At 43.6% G+C, this 18,459-nt stretch overlaps 1 protein-coding gene across 1 annotated transcript in view; it reads left to right on the plus strand.

Annotated features, from left to right (window-relative positions):
• The window catches only part of LOC120031587 (glutamate receptor ionotropic, kainate 3-like), a 143,341-nt gene that overhangs the window by 102,338 nt on the left and 22,544 nt on the right, over nt 1-18,459 (plus strand). Inside the window, exon 11 of the mRNA XM_038977396.1 lies at nt 15,661-15,884. Coding sequence (XP_038833324.1) covers nt 15,661-15,884 — 224 coding nt within the window. The remainder of the gene's footprint in view (nt 1-15,660; nt 15,885-18,459) is intronic.

Consider the following 18,459-nt stretch of genomic DNA (forward strand, 5'->3'; position numbering starts at 1 on the left):
CATCCCATACCAGAATCACCATGTGTCATTGGCTAATGTGCTGACAGGTTTGACATCCATGTAACGACTTCTTCCGAAGTCGCTGGGAGAGACAGGGAGGTCCTCCAGTACCTCCTCCAGCACAACAGGGGTCCTCACTACCCGTCCCTCCTGTACCCGGTTCCAGTGGGGTGCGTCTCCGCCCTTCCCGGAGAGTACGATGGGACGGCGGCACGGTGCCAAGGCTTCCTACTACAGCTGGACCTCTACCTGGGCACCGTTTATCCAGCTCCTTTGGGAAGGGAGAGGCTGTCCGCCCTCGTCTCGTGCCTCTCAGGGAGAGCTGTGGAGTGGGCCAACGCCGTGTGGGGAGAAGGAGATGCGGAATTCACCCGCTGCTTCCGGGCAGTCTTCGACCACCCGCCCGAGGATAGAGCGGCGGGGAAACGTCTGTTTCACCTGAGGCAGGGGACGAGGAGCGCCCAGGAGTTTCGGACCTTGGCCGCCGGAGCGGGATGGAGCGACAGGGCCCTCATCGACCACTACCGTTGCAGCCTGTACGGGGATGTCCGTCGGGAGTTGACCTGTAGGGATACCACTCTTACCTTCGACCAGCTGGTGGACATGTCCATTCGGCTGGATAACCTGCTGGTCACCCGCGGACGTCCAGAGAGGGCTCTGTCGATTCTATTTCCCAGCACCACCACTCTGGATCCTATGGAGCTGGGAGGTGCTGCGCACAGGGAGACCGGAGGAGGGGCTTTCACGTGTACCATCTGTGGCCGCAGATGTCACACTGCTGGTCGGTGCCGTGTTGGCTCCTCTAGGGTTCGAGGCAGCAGGCAGGGCACTCTGGCGTCACCCCAGGTGAGAAGGCACCATTCTCACTCAAAGCCCTCTGTTGCACACATGTTTTTGTTTGTTACTTTTCCTGAGTTTTCCCTGCATTCCCAGCATAAGGCGCTCGTCGATTCAGGCGCAGCTGGGAATTTCATTGATAGATAATGTGCCCATAGTTTAGGGATCCCCATCGTTCCCGTGGATGTGCTCTTCCCCGTTCACGCCTTAGATAGTCGACCATTATGGTCAGGGTTGATTAGGGAGGTCACCGCTCCTTTGGGCATGGTGACGCATGGGGGTCATACGGAGAGAATTAGTCCCTTTATTATTGACTCTCCTGCGTTTCCCGTGGGGCTGGGCCTACCCTGGTTAACTTGTCTTAACCCCACTGTTTCTTGGCCACAGAGGGCTCTCACAGGGTGGTCGCGAGAGTGCTCAGGTAAGTGTTTAGGGGTTTCCGTTGGTGCCACTACGGTGGAGAGTCCAGACGAGGTCTCCACCGTGCGCATTCCCCCTGAATATGCCGATTTGGCTCTCGCCTTCTCTAAAAAGAAGGCGACTCAATTACCACCTCATCGACGATTGTGCGATAGATCTCCTGGTAGGCGCTGCACTTCCCAGGAGTCACGTGTATCCCCTCTCACAGGCGGAGACGGAGGCTATGGAAACAAATCCCTGCGTCAGGGGTCTCCAAATCCCTGCGTCAGGTATACATTCGGTCCTCCACTTCACCCTCCTCCTCAAGTTTATTTTTTGTGAAGAAGAAGGAGGGAGGTCTGCACCCATGTATTGACTATCGGGGTCTGAATCAGATCACTGTGAGGTATAGTTACCCGCTACCGCTCATAGCCACAGCGATAGAGTCAATGCACGGGGTGCGCTTCTTCACCAAACTAGATCTCAGGAGCGCTTATAACCTGGTGCGTATCCGGGAGGGAGATGAGTGGAAGACGGCTTTCAGTACCACCTCTGGGCGCTATGAGTACCTCGTCATGCCGTACGGGTTGATGAATGCTCCATCAGTCTTCCAAGTCTTTGTAGACGAGATTTTCAGGGACCTGCATGGGCAGGGTGTAGTGGTGTATATTGATGACATTCTGATATACTCCGCTACAGGCGCCGAGCATGTGTCCTTGGTGCGCAAGGTGCTTGGTTGACTGTTGGAGCATGACCTGTACGCCAAGGCTGAGAAATGCCTGTTCTTTTAACAGTCCGTCTCCTTCCTAGTGTATCGCATTTCCACCTCAGGGGTGGAGATGGAGAGTGACCGCATTGCACCCGTGCGTAATTGGCCGACTCCCACCACGGTAAAGGAGGTTCAGCGGTTTTTAGGGTTTGCCAACTACTACTGGAGGTTTATCCGAGGTTTTGGTCAGGTAGCGGCTCCCATTACCTCACTGCTGAAGGGGGGCCCGGTGCGGTTGCAGTGTACAGCTGACGCGGAGAGGGCTTTTGGTCACCTGAGGGCTCTGTTTACCTCGGCTCCCGTGCTGGCTCATCTGGATCCCTCTTTGGCATCCATAGTGGAGGTGGACGCATCCGAGGCTGGGATAGGAGCTGTGCTCTCTCAGCGCTCAGGTACGCCACCGAAGCTCCGCCCCTGTGCTTTCTTCTCGAAGAAGCTCAGCCCGGCAGAGCGAAACTATGACGTGGGGGACCGGGAGTTGTTGGCTGTTGTCAAGGCTTTGAAGGCTTGGAGACATTGGCTTGAGGGGGCTAAACACCCTTCTCATCTGGACTGACCACCGCAATCTGGAGTACATCCGGGCGGCGAGGAGACTGAACCCTCGCCAGGCAAGGAGGGTCATGTTTTTCACCTGTTTGTTTTCACCCTTTCTTACAGACCAGGTACCCAGAACGTGAAGGCAGACGCACTGTCCCGGCTGTATGACACAGAAGAGCGGCCCATGGATCCCACTCCCATACTCCCGGCCTCCTGCCTGGTGGCGCTGGTAGTGTGGGAGCTGGACGCGGACATTGAGCGGGCGTTGCGTACAGAGCCCGCTCCCCTCCAGTGTCCCGCTGGGCGTCTGTACTTTCCGTCTGCTGTCCGTGACCGGCTGATCTATTGGGCCCACACGTCACCCTCCTCTGGTCATCCAGGCATCGGTCGGACGGTGCGCTGTCTGAGCGGGAAGTACTGGTGGCCCACTTTGGCTAAGGACGTGAGGGTTTATGTTTCCTCCTGATCAGTGTGCGCCCAGTGTAAGGCTCCTAGGCACCTGCCCAGAGTTAAGTTACATCCCTTACCCGTTCCACAGCGGCCATGGTCACACCTGTCAATCGATTTCATGACCGATCTTCCCCCATCACAGGGAAACACCACGATCCTGGTGGTTGTGGATCGTTTCTCTAAGTCCTGCCATCTCCTCCCTCTGCCCGGTCTCCCTACGGCCCTACAGACTGCGGAGGCCTTGTTTACGCACGTCTTCCGACACTACGGGGTGCCTGAGGATATAGTGTCTGATCGAGGTCCCCAGTTCACTTCGAGGGTCTGGAAGGCGTTCATGGAACGTCTGGGGGTCTCGGTCAGCCTTACCTCAGGTTTTCACCCCGAGAGTAACGGCAGGTGGAGAGAGTTAACCAGGATGTGGGTAGGTTTCTGAGGTCCTATTGCCAGGACCGGCCGGGGGAGTGGGAAGCGTTCGTGCCCTGGGCATGATGGACCAGAACTCGCTCCACCACTCCTCCACTAACCTCTCACCCTTTCAGTGTGTATTGGGGTATCAGCCGGTTTGGCTCCTTGGCATCAGAGTCAGACCGAAGCTCCTGCGATGGACGACTGGTTCCGGCGTGCGGAGGAAACATGGGATGCCGCCCATGTTCACCTTCAGCGCGCTGTGCTGTGCCAACTTTCCGTCACCGTAGTGAGGCCCCGGAGTTCGCACCGGGGAACCGGGTCTGGCTCTCGACCCGAAACCTGCCCCTCCGCCTGCCCTGCCGGAAGTTGGGTCCGCGGTTTGTGAGGCCATTTAAAGTCCTGAGGAGAGTGAACGAGGTTTGTTACAGGTTACAGCTTCCCCCCGATTACCGCATTAACCCCTCGTTCCTTGTGTCTCTCCTCAGGCCGGTGGTGGTTGGCCTGCTCCAGGAGTCTGAGGTGCGGGAGGTTCCTCCGCCCCCTCTGGACATCGAGGGGGTCCCGGCGTACTCCGTTCGTTCCATATTGGATTCGAGACGTCGGGCGAGGGGCCTTCAGTACCTCGTGGACTGGGAGGGGTATGGTCCGGAGGAGAGATGCTGGGCTCCCGGTGGAGGACGTGTTGGATCCTTCCCTGCTGCGAGAGTTCCACCGTCTCCATCCGGATCGCCCTGCGCCTTGTACTCCGGGTTGTCCCCGAGGCCGGTGTCGACGTGCGACGGGTACTGTCACGACTTCTGCCGAAGTCGATGCCTCTCCTTGTTCGGGCGGTGCTCGGCGGTCGACGTCGCCAGTCTTCTAGCCATCGCCGATCCATCATTCATTTTCCATTTGTCTTGTCTTGTTTTCCCACACACCTGGTTCTCATTTCCCTCATTATGTGTTGTGTATTTAACCCTCTGTTTCCCCCATGTCTTTGTGTGGTATTATTTATTCTGTTTCATGTTATGCGCACTTTAGTCTGTTGCGCTGGGTTATGTTAACCCGTATTGTTATTCCGTGTTCACTTTGCCGTGTGCTTTTGGTTCGCCTAAATAAAAGGCTCCGTTGGCTACCCAATATCTGCTCTCCTGCACCTGACTCACTTACAGCCATTTACGCATACCTGACAATCCAATGGAAGTCATGGATATGTTTCTGGGATGCTTTTATGCAAATCAACAGAGATATGAGCTCAGATGACACTGACAGCAAACAAATATTTATTAACCCATGTTGTGTTGGGATGACTACGCAACATTACAATGCTGCCGTTTACTAGTGATCCAACGGGTCACCTACAGTTGCTAGATAAATTCATTGGTTTAAGGAAGACGACAAGCAAAACAAAGCCGTCTGCGGTTGTTTTCAGCTGATTCGTCCTGCCAGCCCACAATCTCACATAAATCATAGTTTCATTACTCAACAGTGAAGTAGTCGTGTGGATTTATTAAAAGCAGTTGTAAGCCTTCATTCATCTTTGTAGGTCACCGAGCTCTGTCAAACAAAGAAGCAAATGTGGTTTGACAAAAATAAAGTCTTTGTTGGTATGTCTGATGTCACCTTTTGTCAACATGTAGGAAGGAGCAAATGGTCTCTGATTTCTAAAAACTAAAAACATGCATGTAGCTGGGTTAGTGTTTTTCCATACATTTCCTGAATTTGTACTATTGAATAAACTAAGACAGAAGTATTGCATTGTGTCTCACCTACAAGGCCAACTTTGTGTGCATCAGGTGAATATATTTCTGTCTATGCATACACATGTGTATGTGCATAATATACATGATTAATAGGCTGTTGTGTGTAAATACAAATGGGATAAATATTGAATGAGAAAGAGTGTGTGTGTTGAGGCTAATTAAATACAAAAAGCCTTCCGTGCCCATGTAGCATAGCGGCCTTTGCTTTCCTCTGAGTCGTCAAAGCTCACTACAACGCCAAAGGGCATTGTGGGAAAGGCGTAAAATTATGCAACAGGTCATGTTAAACTTGATTTAGTCACAATAGATGATCCAATTAATCATGATGTTGATGCCAGTATTAATAGCGAGCTTAACACATCATTTGTTTCTTTTCAATTAATCTCTTGCTCCGAGAGATACACAGGAAGGTTACGGCGAGACCGATGCACACCACAGCAATCCACACATCTCATTGTCTACATGTAGAGATAGCAGACTGGACTTGGGACCTTGGCAAGATATTGGATTGAAAAGGGGCTTTATTTGCAGTTCTAGGCACATACATGTGTTGTCTCTATCTGAGGGTCGCAGACCTGATTGGTTTTACAGTGGTACGCGGAGGGGGTTTTGACTACTGAGGGCGGGATAGTGGTCAGAGCTGTCATTTTGACGGACGGGCAGCATGACTTTCAATTGCATCAACAACCACAGCTACATTATTCTGCTACATTATAGTGTTTTTGTGCTTTAGAAGTCTACTTGAAGGATAGGATGATGTTATAGTAATGCAAATGCCATTATCACTCTACAATCCTTTGCTATTCAAGGGGGAGGTACTGTAGTCAGACGATGGAATTACCAGGGACAACATTTCTCTAGTCATATATGCAAATTGAAACAGTGGTGGACAGTGAGGCAGTTGGAGCACCGTGTGCAAATCTTTGTAAAACAATCGAGTTAAGAGGTACAGGAAATATGGCGATATGTTCTCCGGCGCTGTCCAAGATTATCATTCAATTTGACTATTTTCTACATTGTAGAATAATAGTGAATACATCAAAACTATGAAATAACAAATGGAATCATGTACTAACCAAAAAAGTGTTAAAGAAATCAAAATATATTTGAGATTCTTCAAATAGCCAACCTTTGCCTTGATGACAGCTTTGCACCCTCTTGGCATTCTCTCAAGCAGCTTCATGAAGTAGTCACATGGAATGCATTTCAATTACCAGGTGTGCCTTCTTAAAAGTGAATTTGTGGAATTTCTTTCCTTCTTAATGCGTTTGAGCCAATCAGTTGTGTTGTGACAAGGTAAGGGGTAAACACAAGATAGCCCTATTTGGTAAAAGACCAAGCCCATATTATGGCAAGAACAGCTCAAATAAGCAAAGAGAAATTACAGTCCATCATTACTTTAAGACATGGTCATTCCGCCACAGGAATGAAAGATCCAGAGTTTTTAATTTTACATTTTTAAAACCCTCTTAGGAGGACAAATATAGATTGTTTTTTACAGCTTTTTTGCTACATATACGTACATTTTACCTTTTACCTTTACCTATTTACATTTTACATACATGGCACTTTTATATATACATGGTACCCCCAATCCCAGCCAACAGCTCCACACCCCCCGCATTTACTTGCCAAGCCTCCACAGCTTCTCCTTCACACAAATCCAGATAGCAGATGTTCTGAAAGAGCTGCAAAATCTGGACCCGTACAAATCAGCTGGGCTAGACAATCTGGACCCTCTCTTTCTAAAATTCATTGTTGCAACCCCTACTACCAGTCTGTTCAACCTCTCTTTCGTATCATCCAAGATCCCTGAAGATTGGAAAGCTGCCGCGGTCATCCCCCTCTTCAAAGGGGGTGACACTCTAAACCCAAACTGTTACATCCATCCTGCCCTGCCTTTCTAAAGTCTTCGAAAGCCAAGTTAATAAACAGATCACTGACCATTTCGAATCCCACCGTACCTTCTCCGCTGTGCAATCCGGTTTCCGTGCTGGTCACGGGTGCACCTCAGCCACACTCAAGGTCGTAAACGATATCATAACCGCCATCGATAAAAGACAGTACTGTGCAGCCGTCTTCATCGACATGGCCAAGGCTTTCGACTCTGTCATTCACGTATTCTTAGCGGCAGACTCAACAGCCTTGGACTGCCTCGCCTGGTTCACCAACTACTTCTCAGATAGAGTTCAGTGTGTCAAATCGGAGGGCCTGTTGTCCGGACCTCTGGCAGTCTCTATGGGGGTACCACAGGGTTCAATTCTCGGGCCGAATCTTTTCTCTGTATATATCAATGATGTCGCTCTTGGTGATTCCCTTACCCATCTCTATGCAGTCAACACCATTCTGTATACATCTGGCCCTTCTTTGGTCACTGTGTTAACAAACCTCCAAACGAGCTTCAATGCCATAAAACACTCCTTCCGTGGCCTCCAACTGCTCTTAAACGCTAGTAAAACGAAATGCATGCTTTTCAACCGATCCCTGCCCGCACCCACCCGCCCGATTAGCGTCACTGCTCTGGACAGTTTTGATTTAGAATATGTGTACAACTACAAATACCTAGATGTCTGGCTAGACTGTAAAATCTCTTTCCAGACTCATTTAACATCTCCAATTCAAAATTAAATCTACAATCTGCTTCCTATTTCGCAACAAAGCCTCCTTCACTCACGCTGCCAAACATACACTCGTAAAACTGACTATCCTACCGATCCTCGACTTCGGCGATGTCATTTACAAAATAGCCTCCAACACTCTACTCAGAAAACTGGATGCAGTCTATCACATTGTCATCCATTTTGTCACCAAAGCCCCATATACCACCCACCACTGCGACCTGTATGCTCTCGTCGGCTGGCCCTCGCTACATATTCGTTGCCAGACCCACTGGCTCCAGATCATCTATAAGTCTTTGCTAGGTAAAGCTCCGCCTTATCCCAGCTCACTGGTCACGATAACAACACCCACCCATAGCACGCGCTCCAGCAGGTATATCTCACTGGTCATCCCCAAAGCCAACACCTCTTTTGGCCGCCTTTCCTTCCAGTTCTCTGCTGCCAATGACTGGAACGAATTGCAAAAATCGCTGAAGTTGTAGACTTATATCTCCCTCACTAACTTTAAAAATCAGCGATCTGAGCATCTAACCGATCGCTACAGCTGTACACAGCCCATCTGTAAATAGCCCATCCAATCTACCTACCTCATCCCCATATTGTTTTTATTTACTTTTTTGCTCTTTTGCACACCATTATTTCTACTTGCACATCATCATCTGCACATCTATCACTCCAGTGTTAATTTGTTAAATTGTAATTACTTCGCTACTATGGCCTATTTATTGCCTTCCCTCACGCCATTTGCACACAATGCATATAGACTTTATTTTTCTATTGTGTTGAACGTTTGTTTATTCCATGTGTAACTCTGTTGTTGTTTGTGTCGCACTGATTTGCTTTATCTTGGCCAGGTCGCAGTTGTAAATGAGAACTTGTTCTCAACTGGCCTACCTGCTTAAATAAAGGTTAAATTTAAAAAATTAAGAAAAATCTATATAACAACAATACATTACCAAAACAACTCTTTAATCCCAACCCTCAGCCACTCTCAGCCCATCCCAGTTATCACCATAGACCGCCCTTGTTTGGTTTCCATGTGCCATATATTTTTTCAATTGTGCTGTGATGTTTTACAAAATGTATGAATCTTTTTAATCGTATATTATTTTTAAGTGCATGTTGTGATTTTTTAACCATTCCTGAGCCTGTGACCAGACACAAGCTACGTAGGGGCAATACCAGAATAAGTGATCTATTGATTCTGTCTCTTCGCAACAAAATCTACAGAGCTGAGATTATTGTATGCCCAATATATATAGCATTCTGTTGGTGGCAAGAATTTGATATAATAATTTAAATTTAAAAACTCTAAGTGTTGAGTCAAGTATAGTTTTTTGTACCAGTTCTTAAACCATGTGCCATTTATTTTGCAACTTGTATGGCGCAGCTGTCAACATGTTTGTCCTCAGATGAAACTGGTATATTTTTCTATTTGTACCTTTAATAAATGGCAGACAAACAAGTTCCCTACCTTCTCCGTTTTCCAATTGCCGCCTCCATTTTTGTGGTAGTGCTGCAATCATTTGTTTGTAAGTTTGGATTGAGTAGATATTCCCATATATTTTCCATAACTGCATATGTGACATAACTCCATTTTTATTCATTATATCATTAATAAATATTCTTTTTTAATTGTTGAAAAAATCCATAAAAAATTGTTTTTTTGTTTATCAATATATTTGAGTTTAACCATAACATTTGTTGTAATATTTGTTCTATCGTTTCTGGAGGATAAAACTGAAATTGTAACCAGCTTTTTATGGATTGTTTAAGAAAGGGTGATACTGTCAACAAAATTTCATTTTCAATTAGTCGTAAATTAGAATTTGTAATCTGTATGAAGGCAAAAAGGCAATTTTTGACCAAAGGATGAGCTTTTCTTAATAATCTACCTGAGAACCATTTGGGGTTTAAGTATAACCTATGTATGAATGAAGCTTTTAGTGAGAGGTTTAATGCTTTAATATTTAATAATTTTAGCCCCCCAAACTCACATTCATTATATAAATAGGCACATTTAATTTTGTCTAGCTTAGCATTCCAAATAAAATGAAATATGTTTTGATCATATGATTTTAAAAACAAATCATCTAGAGTAGGCAATGCCATTAGTAAGTAAGTAAACTGTGATAGGACCAAAGAGTTAATCAATGTAATTTTTCCATAAATAGACAAGTATTTACTTCTCCATGGTTGTAATTTTTTTCTATTTTTGCTAACATTCTATTGAAATTAATTGTAGGAAGTTCATTTATATTTTTTGAGATATGAATACCAAGCATGTCTACTTCACCATCTGCCCATTTTATTGGTAAACTACAGGGCTAGCAAAGTGATCAAGATCTTCAAATGAGACTGTGCAGGGATCCAGATTGCAGACTTAAGAAAAAACTAGAGTCATCAGCTTACATTGACACTTTTGTTTTTATCCCCTGGATTTCTAACCCCTTGATGTTCTTGTTGGATCTAATTTTAATAGCTTGCATTTCAATGGCCATAATAAATTGATATGGAGACAACGGACAGCCTTGTTTTACTCCTCTAAAAGCTCAATACTTTCTGAGAAGTAAGCATTGTTTACTATTTTACATGTGGGGATGCTGTACATAAATTTAACCCATTGTATAAGAGATTCACCAAAATTAAAGTATTCCAGGCATTTATATTTAAAATCTAATTGTACTTTATCAAATGCCTTTTCAAAATCTACTATGAAGACCAGACCTGGTATCTTCAATGTTTCAGAATGTTCAATTGTTTCAAGTAATTGTCGTATATTATCTCCAATATATTGTCCATGTAAAAAACCTGTCTGAACAGGATGGTATAACCTTTTTTATTCTGTATGCTATGCATTTCGCCAGGATTTTCACATCACAACATTGAAGTGTTAGAGGCCTCCAGTTTTTTAAATGGACTGGATCTTTATACTTACCACCTGGGTCCTGTTTTAGTAGTAATGAAATCAGACCTTCTTTTTGAGTACCTAAAAGTCTACCATTTGTATAAGAGTAATTAAATGTCTGTTATACCATCAAGCCCTGGTGTTTTTCCAGACTGAAAGATTTTATTGCCTCAAAAAGTCCCTCTCAGTAAGTTGGCCTTCACACCGGTCTTTCTGTAAATTTGGTGAATCATAGATAACTCCATCATTTGTAACGAGTTTCTGTAAATTATTTTTGGTAGAATTTCTGTGTTGAAGATTCAAGAAAAATGTTGTGCATTTTTCCCCATTTTCCATCCAATTCGCTATATTTTTGTAATACATTACACTTGATCGTTCTTGAATAAGAACCTACATTTATTTTTGTTTACCTCTAACTTATTTTGTGCCTCTATAGTACAGTTTCTATTACCATCTACCTGCGCTGTTACTTTCTCTATTTCCTTTATTAGTCTAATCTCTTTTGACCAAAACTATTTTTGTTTTAATGATGAGTATTGTATTGAATGGCCTCTAAAAGTACATTTGAAAGTGTCCCATTCAATAAGGGGATCTGCTGTACCTATGTTGTACAAAAAAAGTCAATTATTAATTATTTTGTCTTAGTTAAGAAGAAATTGTCATCCAATAGGCTTTGATTAAATTTACAATATCCCCGTCCATGTGGAAATTCTGTAAGAGTTATATGGAGGACAATTAGATGGTGGTCCGATCGCATTCAGTCTCCTATTAATACTTTTTAAAACTTTTGATGCCAGCAAGAGCAAGAATAGGAAGTAATCAAGATGGCTAGCTTGATTAAGCCTCCTCCATGTATATTTCACTAGGTCAGGGTTTTTCAACCTCCATATATCCACTAGTTCTAATGTATCCATGATCTTCGTAATCTCCTTAAGTGCTTGAGGGTTATAGTTAATAGAATGATTTCCTTTATGATAATAGATTATTTCGTTGCTTGTGAGCTCAATAGATTATTATATATATTTTCGAAAAAGTGTGGATCATTATTATTTGGCCCATATAGATTAATTAGCCAGATGGTCCAATAGCATTTTTAAAATTATCCATCTTCCTTGCGGATCTGTTTGCACAGTTTGCACAATCGAATAAAAATGTGTATTAATTAGTATAATCACCCCTTTTGAGATTCTTTGACCATGACACAAATATATTTCTCCCTCCCAGTCATTTTTCCACCCAACCTCATCTATATTTGTAGAATGAGTTTCCTGTAAACAATAGATATTATATTCTTTCTCTTTTAGCCATGTAAAAATGGATCTTCTTTTTTTATGATCTGATAAGCCATTACAAGTATAACTTGCTATACTTATTTACCCACTTACCATGATGATACCCAAGTTTCAATTATACTTACCACAACCAATGTTTGTAAACTTACCATTATGAAGCACCATGATATTAAGTGTCCATATAGTTGCACCATAATAATTTACACTGTTAAGCATACTGTAGCTGCAACTTTGTAAACCTCCAATTGTCCTAATATTCCACCCACTAAAACCTTCCCCCATATCTAGGTCTGTTGTCACTAAGACCATCAGACCATCTCCCTAACTCATGACGCACCTTTGCGTCCTAAGGCAAACCCTTGGCCGCCGATCGGCATTGGCCAGAGGGAAATATCATTATCTATGAGGATGCCTAAGAGAACTAACCAAATAACATGGAAAACAGTCAGAAAAAATATGTAGTAACAATAATAGTAATATAAATAATAACAGCACAATCTTATACATGCATGCTCATATTTGAAAGTCCTAGCAAGGCTATAAGCATGTCAGCCTAGCCTGCTCAGTTCATTGGATTGAAAAAAAAAAGAAAAGAAAAAAAGAAAAGAAGAGCAAACAACCTAAATATATCGCAAGACCAGTCCCTTGTTTTATGTCCATTACACGCAAGACATATTTCATGTAGTCCTCATTATATCCTGTTGTATTCCGACAAAAAAAGGAAGAAGGAAAAAGGAACATAGATTCCAACGGCCGCTAATGACTGCAAGTAAAAATGTGTCTTAGGCGTCACATTATATCCTGTTGTATCGTGCCAGAGTTACCTCTGCTGCAGAGGATAAGTTCATTTGAGTTACCAGTCTCAGAAATTGCAGTCCAAATAAATGCTTCACAGAGTTCAAGGAACAGACACATCTTAACATCAACTGTTCAGGGGGAGACTGTGTGAATCATGGTCGAATTGCTGCGAAGAAACCAGTACTAAAGGACACCAACAATAAGAAGAGACTTGCTTGGGCCAAGAAACACGAGCTATAGACATTAGAACGGTGGAAATTTGTCTTTTGGTCTGGAGTCCAAATTTGAATTTTTTGGTTCCAACTGCCCGCCGTGTCTTTGTGAGATGTGGTGTAGGTGAACGAATGATCTCTGCATGTGTATTTCCCACCATAGAGCATGGAGGAGGAGGAGGTGTTATGGTGTGGGGGTACATTTCTGGTGACACTGTCTGTGATTTATTTAGAATTCAAGGCACACTTAACCAGCATGGCTACCACAGAATTATGCAGCGATACTCCACCCCATCTGGTTTGGGATTAGTGGGGCCTGGCCTCCACAATCCCCCGACCTCAACCAAATTGAGATGGTTTGGGATGAGTCGGACCGCAGAGTAAAGGAAAAGAAGCCAACAAGTGCTCAGCATATGTGGGAACTCCAGGTGAAGCTGGTTGAGAGAATGCCAAGAGTTTGAAAAGCTGTCATCAAGGCAAAGGGTGGATATTTGAAGAATCTCAAATATAAAATATATATTTGTTTAACACGTTATTGGTTACTACATGATTCCATATGTGTTATTTCATAGTTGTGATGTCTTCACTATTATTCTACAATGTAGAAAATAGTAAAAATAAAAAATAAACCTTGAATGAGTAGGTGTTCTAAATCTTTTGACCGGTAGTGTTGGTGTAATTGTATGAATCCTACAGAATGTTATCAGGTGTGGCAGTATGGAGGTAGCACAGCTCTAAGCTTACAATACCATCTGCGCGCCCACAGATAACACAGAGCCATGTGGCACTCAGCAGGGTACTATTAGGTTATCACGCGTGTGCTCGGCAATACGTGTGTAAGCAAAAAATAGCCGTGCAGCGTGTATATTAGCCCACCATAGGGATGGCTGAGATTGGCTGGGATCACCTGCTGCTCGGTCTTCCGGTTGAGTGGCAGCTAGCTTGAAAAGCGGCGGTCGACGGCAGAGAACAGAGGAAGCGGGTGTGTGTTGTAAATGTACATGTTTAATGAGGGCACAGTGGATTGCACCACATGACAGATTGGCTGTGCCCACACTGTCTCTCTTTGTTAGGCTTTCTTGTGTTTAGCCACCACAGTGTTGGCCACAGGCGCAGGTATAATCCAAACGGTCACACGCGGAGTTCGACCATTTTCTTATACTGACCCCCATTGACTGCTCTGAATGTTAGAATAGTAATTAGTAATTCTTTTGGAAGGGGGGAGTGACTGAGCTATGTGGTAGCGACAGCAAAAAAAATGTCCTTGAGTTACTTTCTTAACACCACAAAAGCATTTGTTTTCTAATTTTAGAGGTTATTGCTCTGACATTGTAATGTCAGCTAAGCTAAGAAATGAAGGGGATTGATTCGATGCATTGTCAGCCTTGTACATACATTACAAATTACACATGGGGGGGGGGGGGGGGGGGGGCAATTAATTGCTACATTTGTTTCTTGGAATACTTATGAGCACTTTCTTGGAATGCTTCTGAGCTTGTAGGGAGCAGGGTTCTGGTAATTCAGACCTTCATATGATCTACAGGAATAGACATCCTCCACACTTTCCAATGTACTCACCAATACCTAATTTAACTGACCTCCATCAGGGATGTTCTGGTGCTAGCACACTGAGCTTTGTTGCTATGCCACCACTCAAAAAGGAAGAAAAGGAGATTGGTCCAAGCCCCTTTGTGAGTTTCCTTTGTTTCCGAGGAAGGGAGCTATCCAAGCGTGAACCAAGCAACTGGTTTCATTAATCTCCTGTCCAACCCTGACATGTTTGAGGTGTGGGGGGAGGCCTTGTAAACGGTAACCTTCTGAATATGCAGCCAGACGCAAAATCATGGGCCGCAACGTTCACCGTCAGACCCTCCCAGGGCAGTATCTCAGAGAGCTATATTAGCCTAGTCAGAAGGCACCAGGCTCCAGATAGTGGAGGCATGGGGAGAAGCTGGTGGGAAGGCATGTGGGAATGGCCCTTGTTTCTTGTGATTCATTAGGACGGGTGTTTGTCATTTCTTATGTAAAAAAAAGATTGGTGAATATTTGGAGGGAGGGGGCAACCTGTGATCTCTGCAAAATTACTTTGGTGTGAAGTTCAATAGAACTTTGATTTTATCAAATGATGTCATATGTTACAGGACTTAATAATACTTGTTATGAAACTACCAATGTAATGTACTTTATTCTTCCTCTAACTGGTTTTCAAGTTGCATGTACCTTTTTGGTGTAACAACAATGGTTCATGCAGATCTATGATTTTCAAAAATACCTGAAGAACATATGAAAGTACCAGCAAAAGAAGCTCAAATCAAATCAATACAACAAGTGTAGACTTTACTGTCAAACGCTTAAGAGGATTAACAAATAGATACAAATAAAATAACACTAAAATAACAATAATGAGGCTATATACAAGCTACGTACAAGGATTACCTGTACCGAGTCAGTGTACTGGAGTACGAGGTAGTTGGGTGATTGATCGAGGTAATATGTACATGTCGGTTTGGTTAGGTTAGGTGATTGATTGAAACGCTATGTACTGTAGGTAGGGGGTGAAAGCAGAAAATCCGGGTAGCCGTTTAATTAACTGTTCGGCAGTCTTATGGCTTTGGGGTAACAAAGGTAATAAAGCTAGTGAAAGGGTCTTATCGTTTGACTGATCGTCCCTTCTCTTGTCTCCCCTACAGAGAGCCGACTTGGCTGTGGCCCCTCTTACCATTACCTACCTGCGTGAGAAGGTCGTGGACTTCTCCAAGCCCTTCATGAGCATGGGCATCAGCATCCTGTACCGCAAGCCCAACACCACCAACAACGGCTTCTTCTCCTTCCTCAACCCCATGACCCCGGACATCTGGGTCTACATCCTGCTGGCCTACCTAGGCGTCAGCTGTGTTCTCTTCGTCATCGCCAGGTGAGTCCCAGACTTTTCTTGTTCTGCCTGTGTGTGTTTGTGTTCATTGAATTTTATTGATAGTGATATATTTTGTTTATTGTACTTGTATTTGCAGGCACGAAAAAGTTAGTTAAAAAAAAAAATTGTACAGCGATACAGTTTTTTGTGACAACACTGTCTCTCACTAGGAGAGCACCATGTTGAACATGCCAAAACCAAGGCGCAACCTAACGTTTTAATGCCCCCAACTGTGTATTGTTGCAGCGATGTGGAAATGTTTTATCTGGAAGGATATAGTGCACAAATTGAGGCTGGCCAATCTGAATCTCTGCAGAACCGAGTCAGTCAATGATGGTCTCAAGTGATTTCATCAGTTGGGGGTAAGAGGAGGTCTCTGCTCAGCGGTAGGTCCATGTTCAATTGGTACAAGTCCAACATTTTGTGTGAGTTGGTGGGTAGTGATCAAGGCAGTTAAGTCAGCGTGGGTTCTCTGTGGAGCCCAGCAGTGGAAGAAAAAGATGAGAGTAGCAAACCACTAGCGAAGTTATTCTCTCCAATTCAAAGCGTTTCCTGTATAATTTCTCTGCAGTTGTAACTTTCGTCTTTCAAATGTATAAAAATAAATACCTGCCGATACCTGGAGAAAGAAATTTGATAATAAAAAAAGAAATGTCTCTCATGACATTTATCTGTGCTTGTTATCTTTTCCACATTCCCCACAAATCATTGAAAATAATTGAAAGTTGAAATTAGTATGGATTGAGGTCAGGGTATCTCAGATTTTTTTCAATATTTCCCTATGTGTTCCAAATGTGTTCCTGAGACTTTCTATGGAATTATTTACATAAGAGAGAAAGAAAAGAATCCATGTGCCACTTGCAGGCATCCTGCTTGCTTTCTGTGGTCATTGTCACTGCTTCTCACCACTTCCTGGTGCCTCCAAATGCGGAGTGGTGCTTGAGGAAGTTCTGACAATGTAGAGCTTTTGAAGGGGCTTGGGGTTCTGAGAGGAGCCAGCTGCTCTCCTCAACCCTCTCCCATTATGTCTTGAGACAAGCTCACAAGCTCATTTTAACACCCTGTTTTTGTAAGCACAAGTAGAAAATCATCTCTGACTGTTGCATCATTCTTTGGAGACCTGCCTAGAAAGCGAGCAGAAGTGCTTAGAGCCAAACGATGTATGGGTGCTTGAGATGTTGGAAAAACCAGAACGCTTTGACGAAAGAGGCAAATGTATGTGTTCAATATCAGGTAGGCACATACTGTACTGATAGTCTATAATTTAATACAATTCAGACAAATTTGAAGTCAAAAGCTTTTCTGGACAATCATGATCCATGTCACTGAGCAGGCACCCACGAGAAGAGAACTAAGCCTTATGTTTTTCCACAGCCATCTTGGAGTTCATGACCGTAGGTCAACAATATGGGAAACCTACTTGAGTGCTTACAGAAGTATGAAAACAGAAAATAAATCACAAGCAACCATTCTCTAAGTACGAAAGAGAGGAAACATTGAGCAGTGCCCGGTATTTGCACTTGCCTTATCAGTGCTCTTATAACCTGGGATCACTTTAAGGATGTAACTAGGGGGGTAGAAATCATCACAAGCATCAATGCTGCAATACACTGTCCAGGACCTGGAAAATGTATCTTTGAAATTCCATAAGATAAAAATGGGCAGTGGAATACAGATGACAAAATAAGACGTCTATACCATGCCAATGTTGATAAGAACTTACGCTCTAGCAAGTGTGTAATAATGGAGTTTTTCCCCGGTCATCCTTATCTTTCAAATAGCAACACATTGGCTAAGTTTAAATTTCTTTGGGTTACATCTTCAGGTGCTTCTGCTATGTCTGTCTAGAATGAGGGAGAGGCGAGGGTTTGCTTTCTGATTCTCATCCATACTATTTAGAGGACAGATTTTATGGGAGGTATTTTTGCGTCATTAGAGTGTGACCAGATTGAATGACAAACACGCTGTGAATGGCGAAGGTGCATAAAGATTTCGGGAATTCAGATATGACGTCATGGTTTTCCCACTATCCATTGAGTTTTCAAACTACAGGGCGTGACATGGTTCAATGCGCCAATAAATCAGCACAATCTACTTTTTGGGTTTTTCAAATTGTCTGCTTAAATTGTGTTCATGTATACTGTACATACTGTACTAATGACGATACAAAATAATTGTAACATAGAGCAATGTACAGTATAGCGAATTTGGTAAACAACTCATTTGTATTTAGTGTATGGAGGCCGCCATCTTTAAACACCTTCCCCATTAAATGGAGGAACGTGGAGATGCAAACCTATGTGTTCCATTAAATGAACAAATGTTTTGGAAGACACTTTATTGACACTATATGCACTTAGAAATGTTTGTTAACACAAAAAGGTTTTTAAAAAAAAGGTAGGTAAAAAAAAGGTAAAAACGAGGTAAAAAAAGATCATTAGCGTTTGACATCTAACTTAAAGGTCTTGATTTAGTCTCTTCTTTTTGAATAGACTGTTTTCGGGACCCATTTCGGTCATCCTTTATTTGGATAATCCGGATAGTCTATCTGTAGAGCATCATACTATCAACAAAC

Source organism: Salvelinus namaycush, chromosome 37 (assembly GCF_016432855.1).
Source record: "Salvelinus namaycush isolate Seneca chromosome 37, SaNama_1.0, whole genome shotgun sequence".
NCBI lineage: Eukaryota > Metazoa > Chordata > Actinopteri > Salmoniformes > Salmonidae > Salvelinus > Salvelinus namaycush.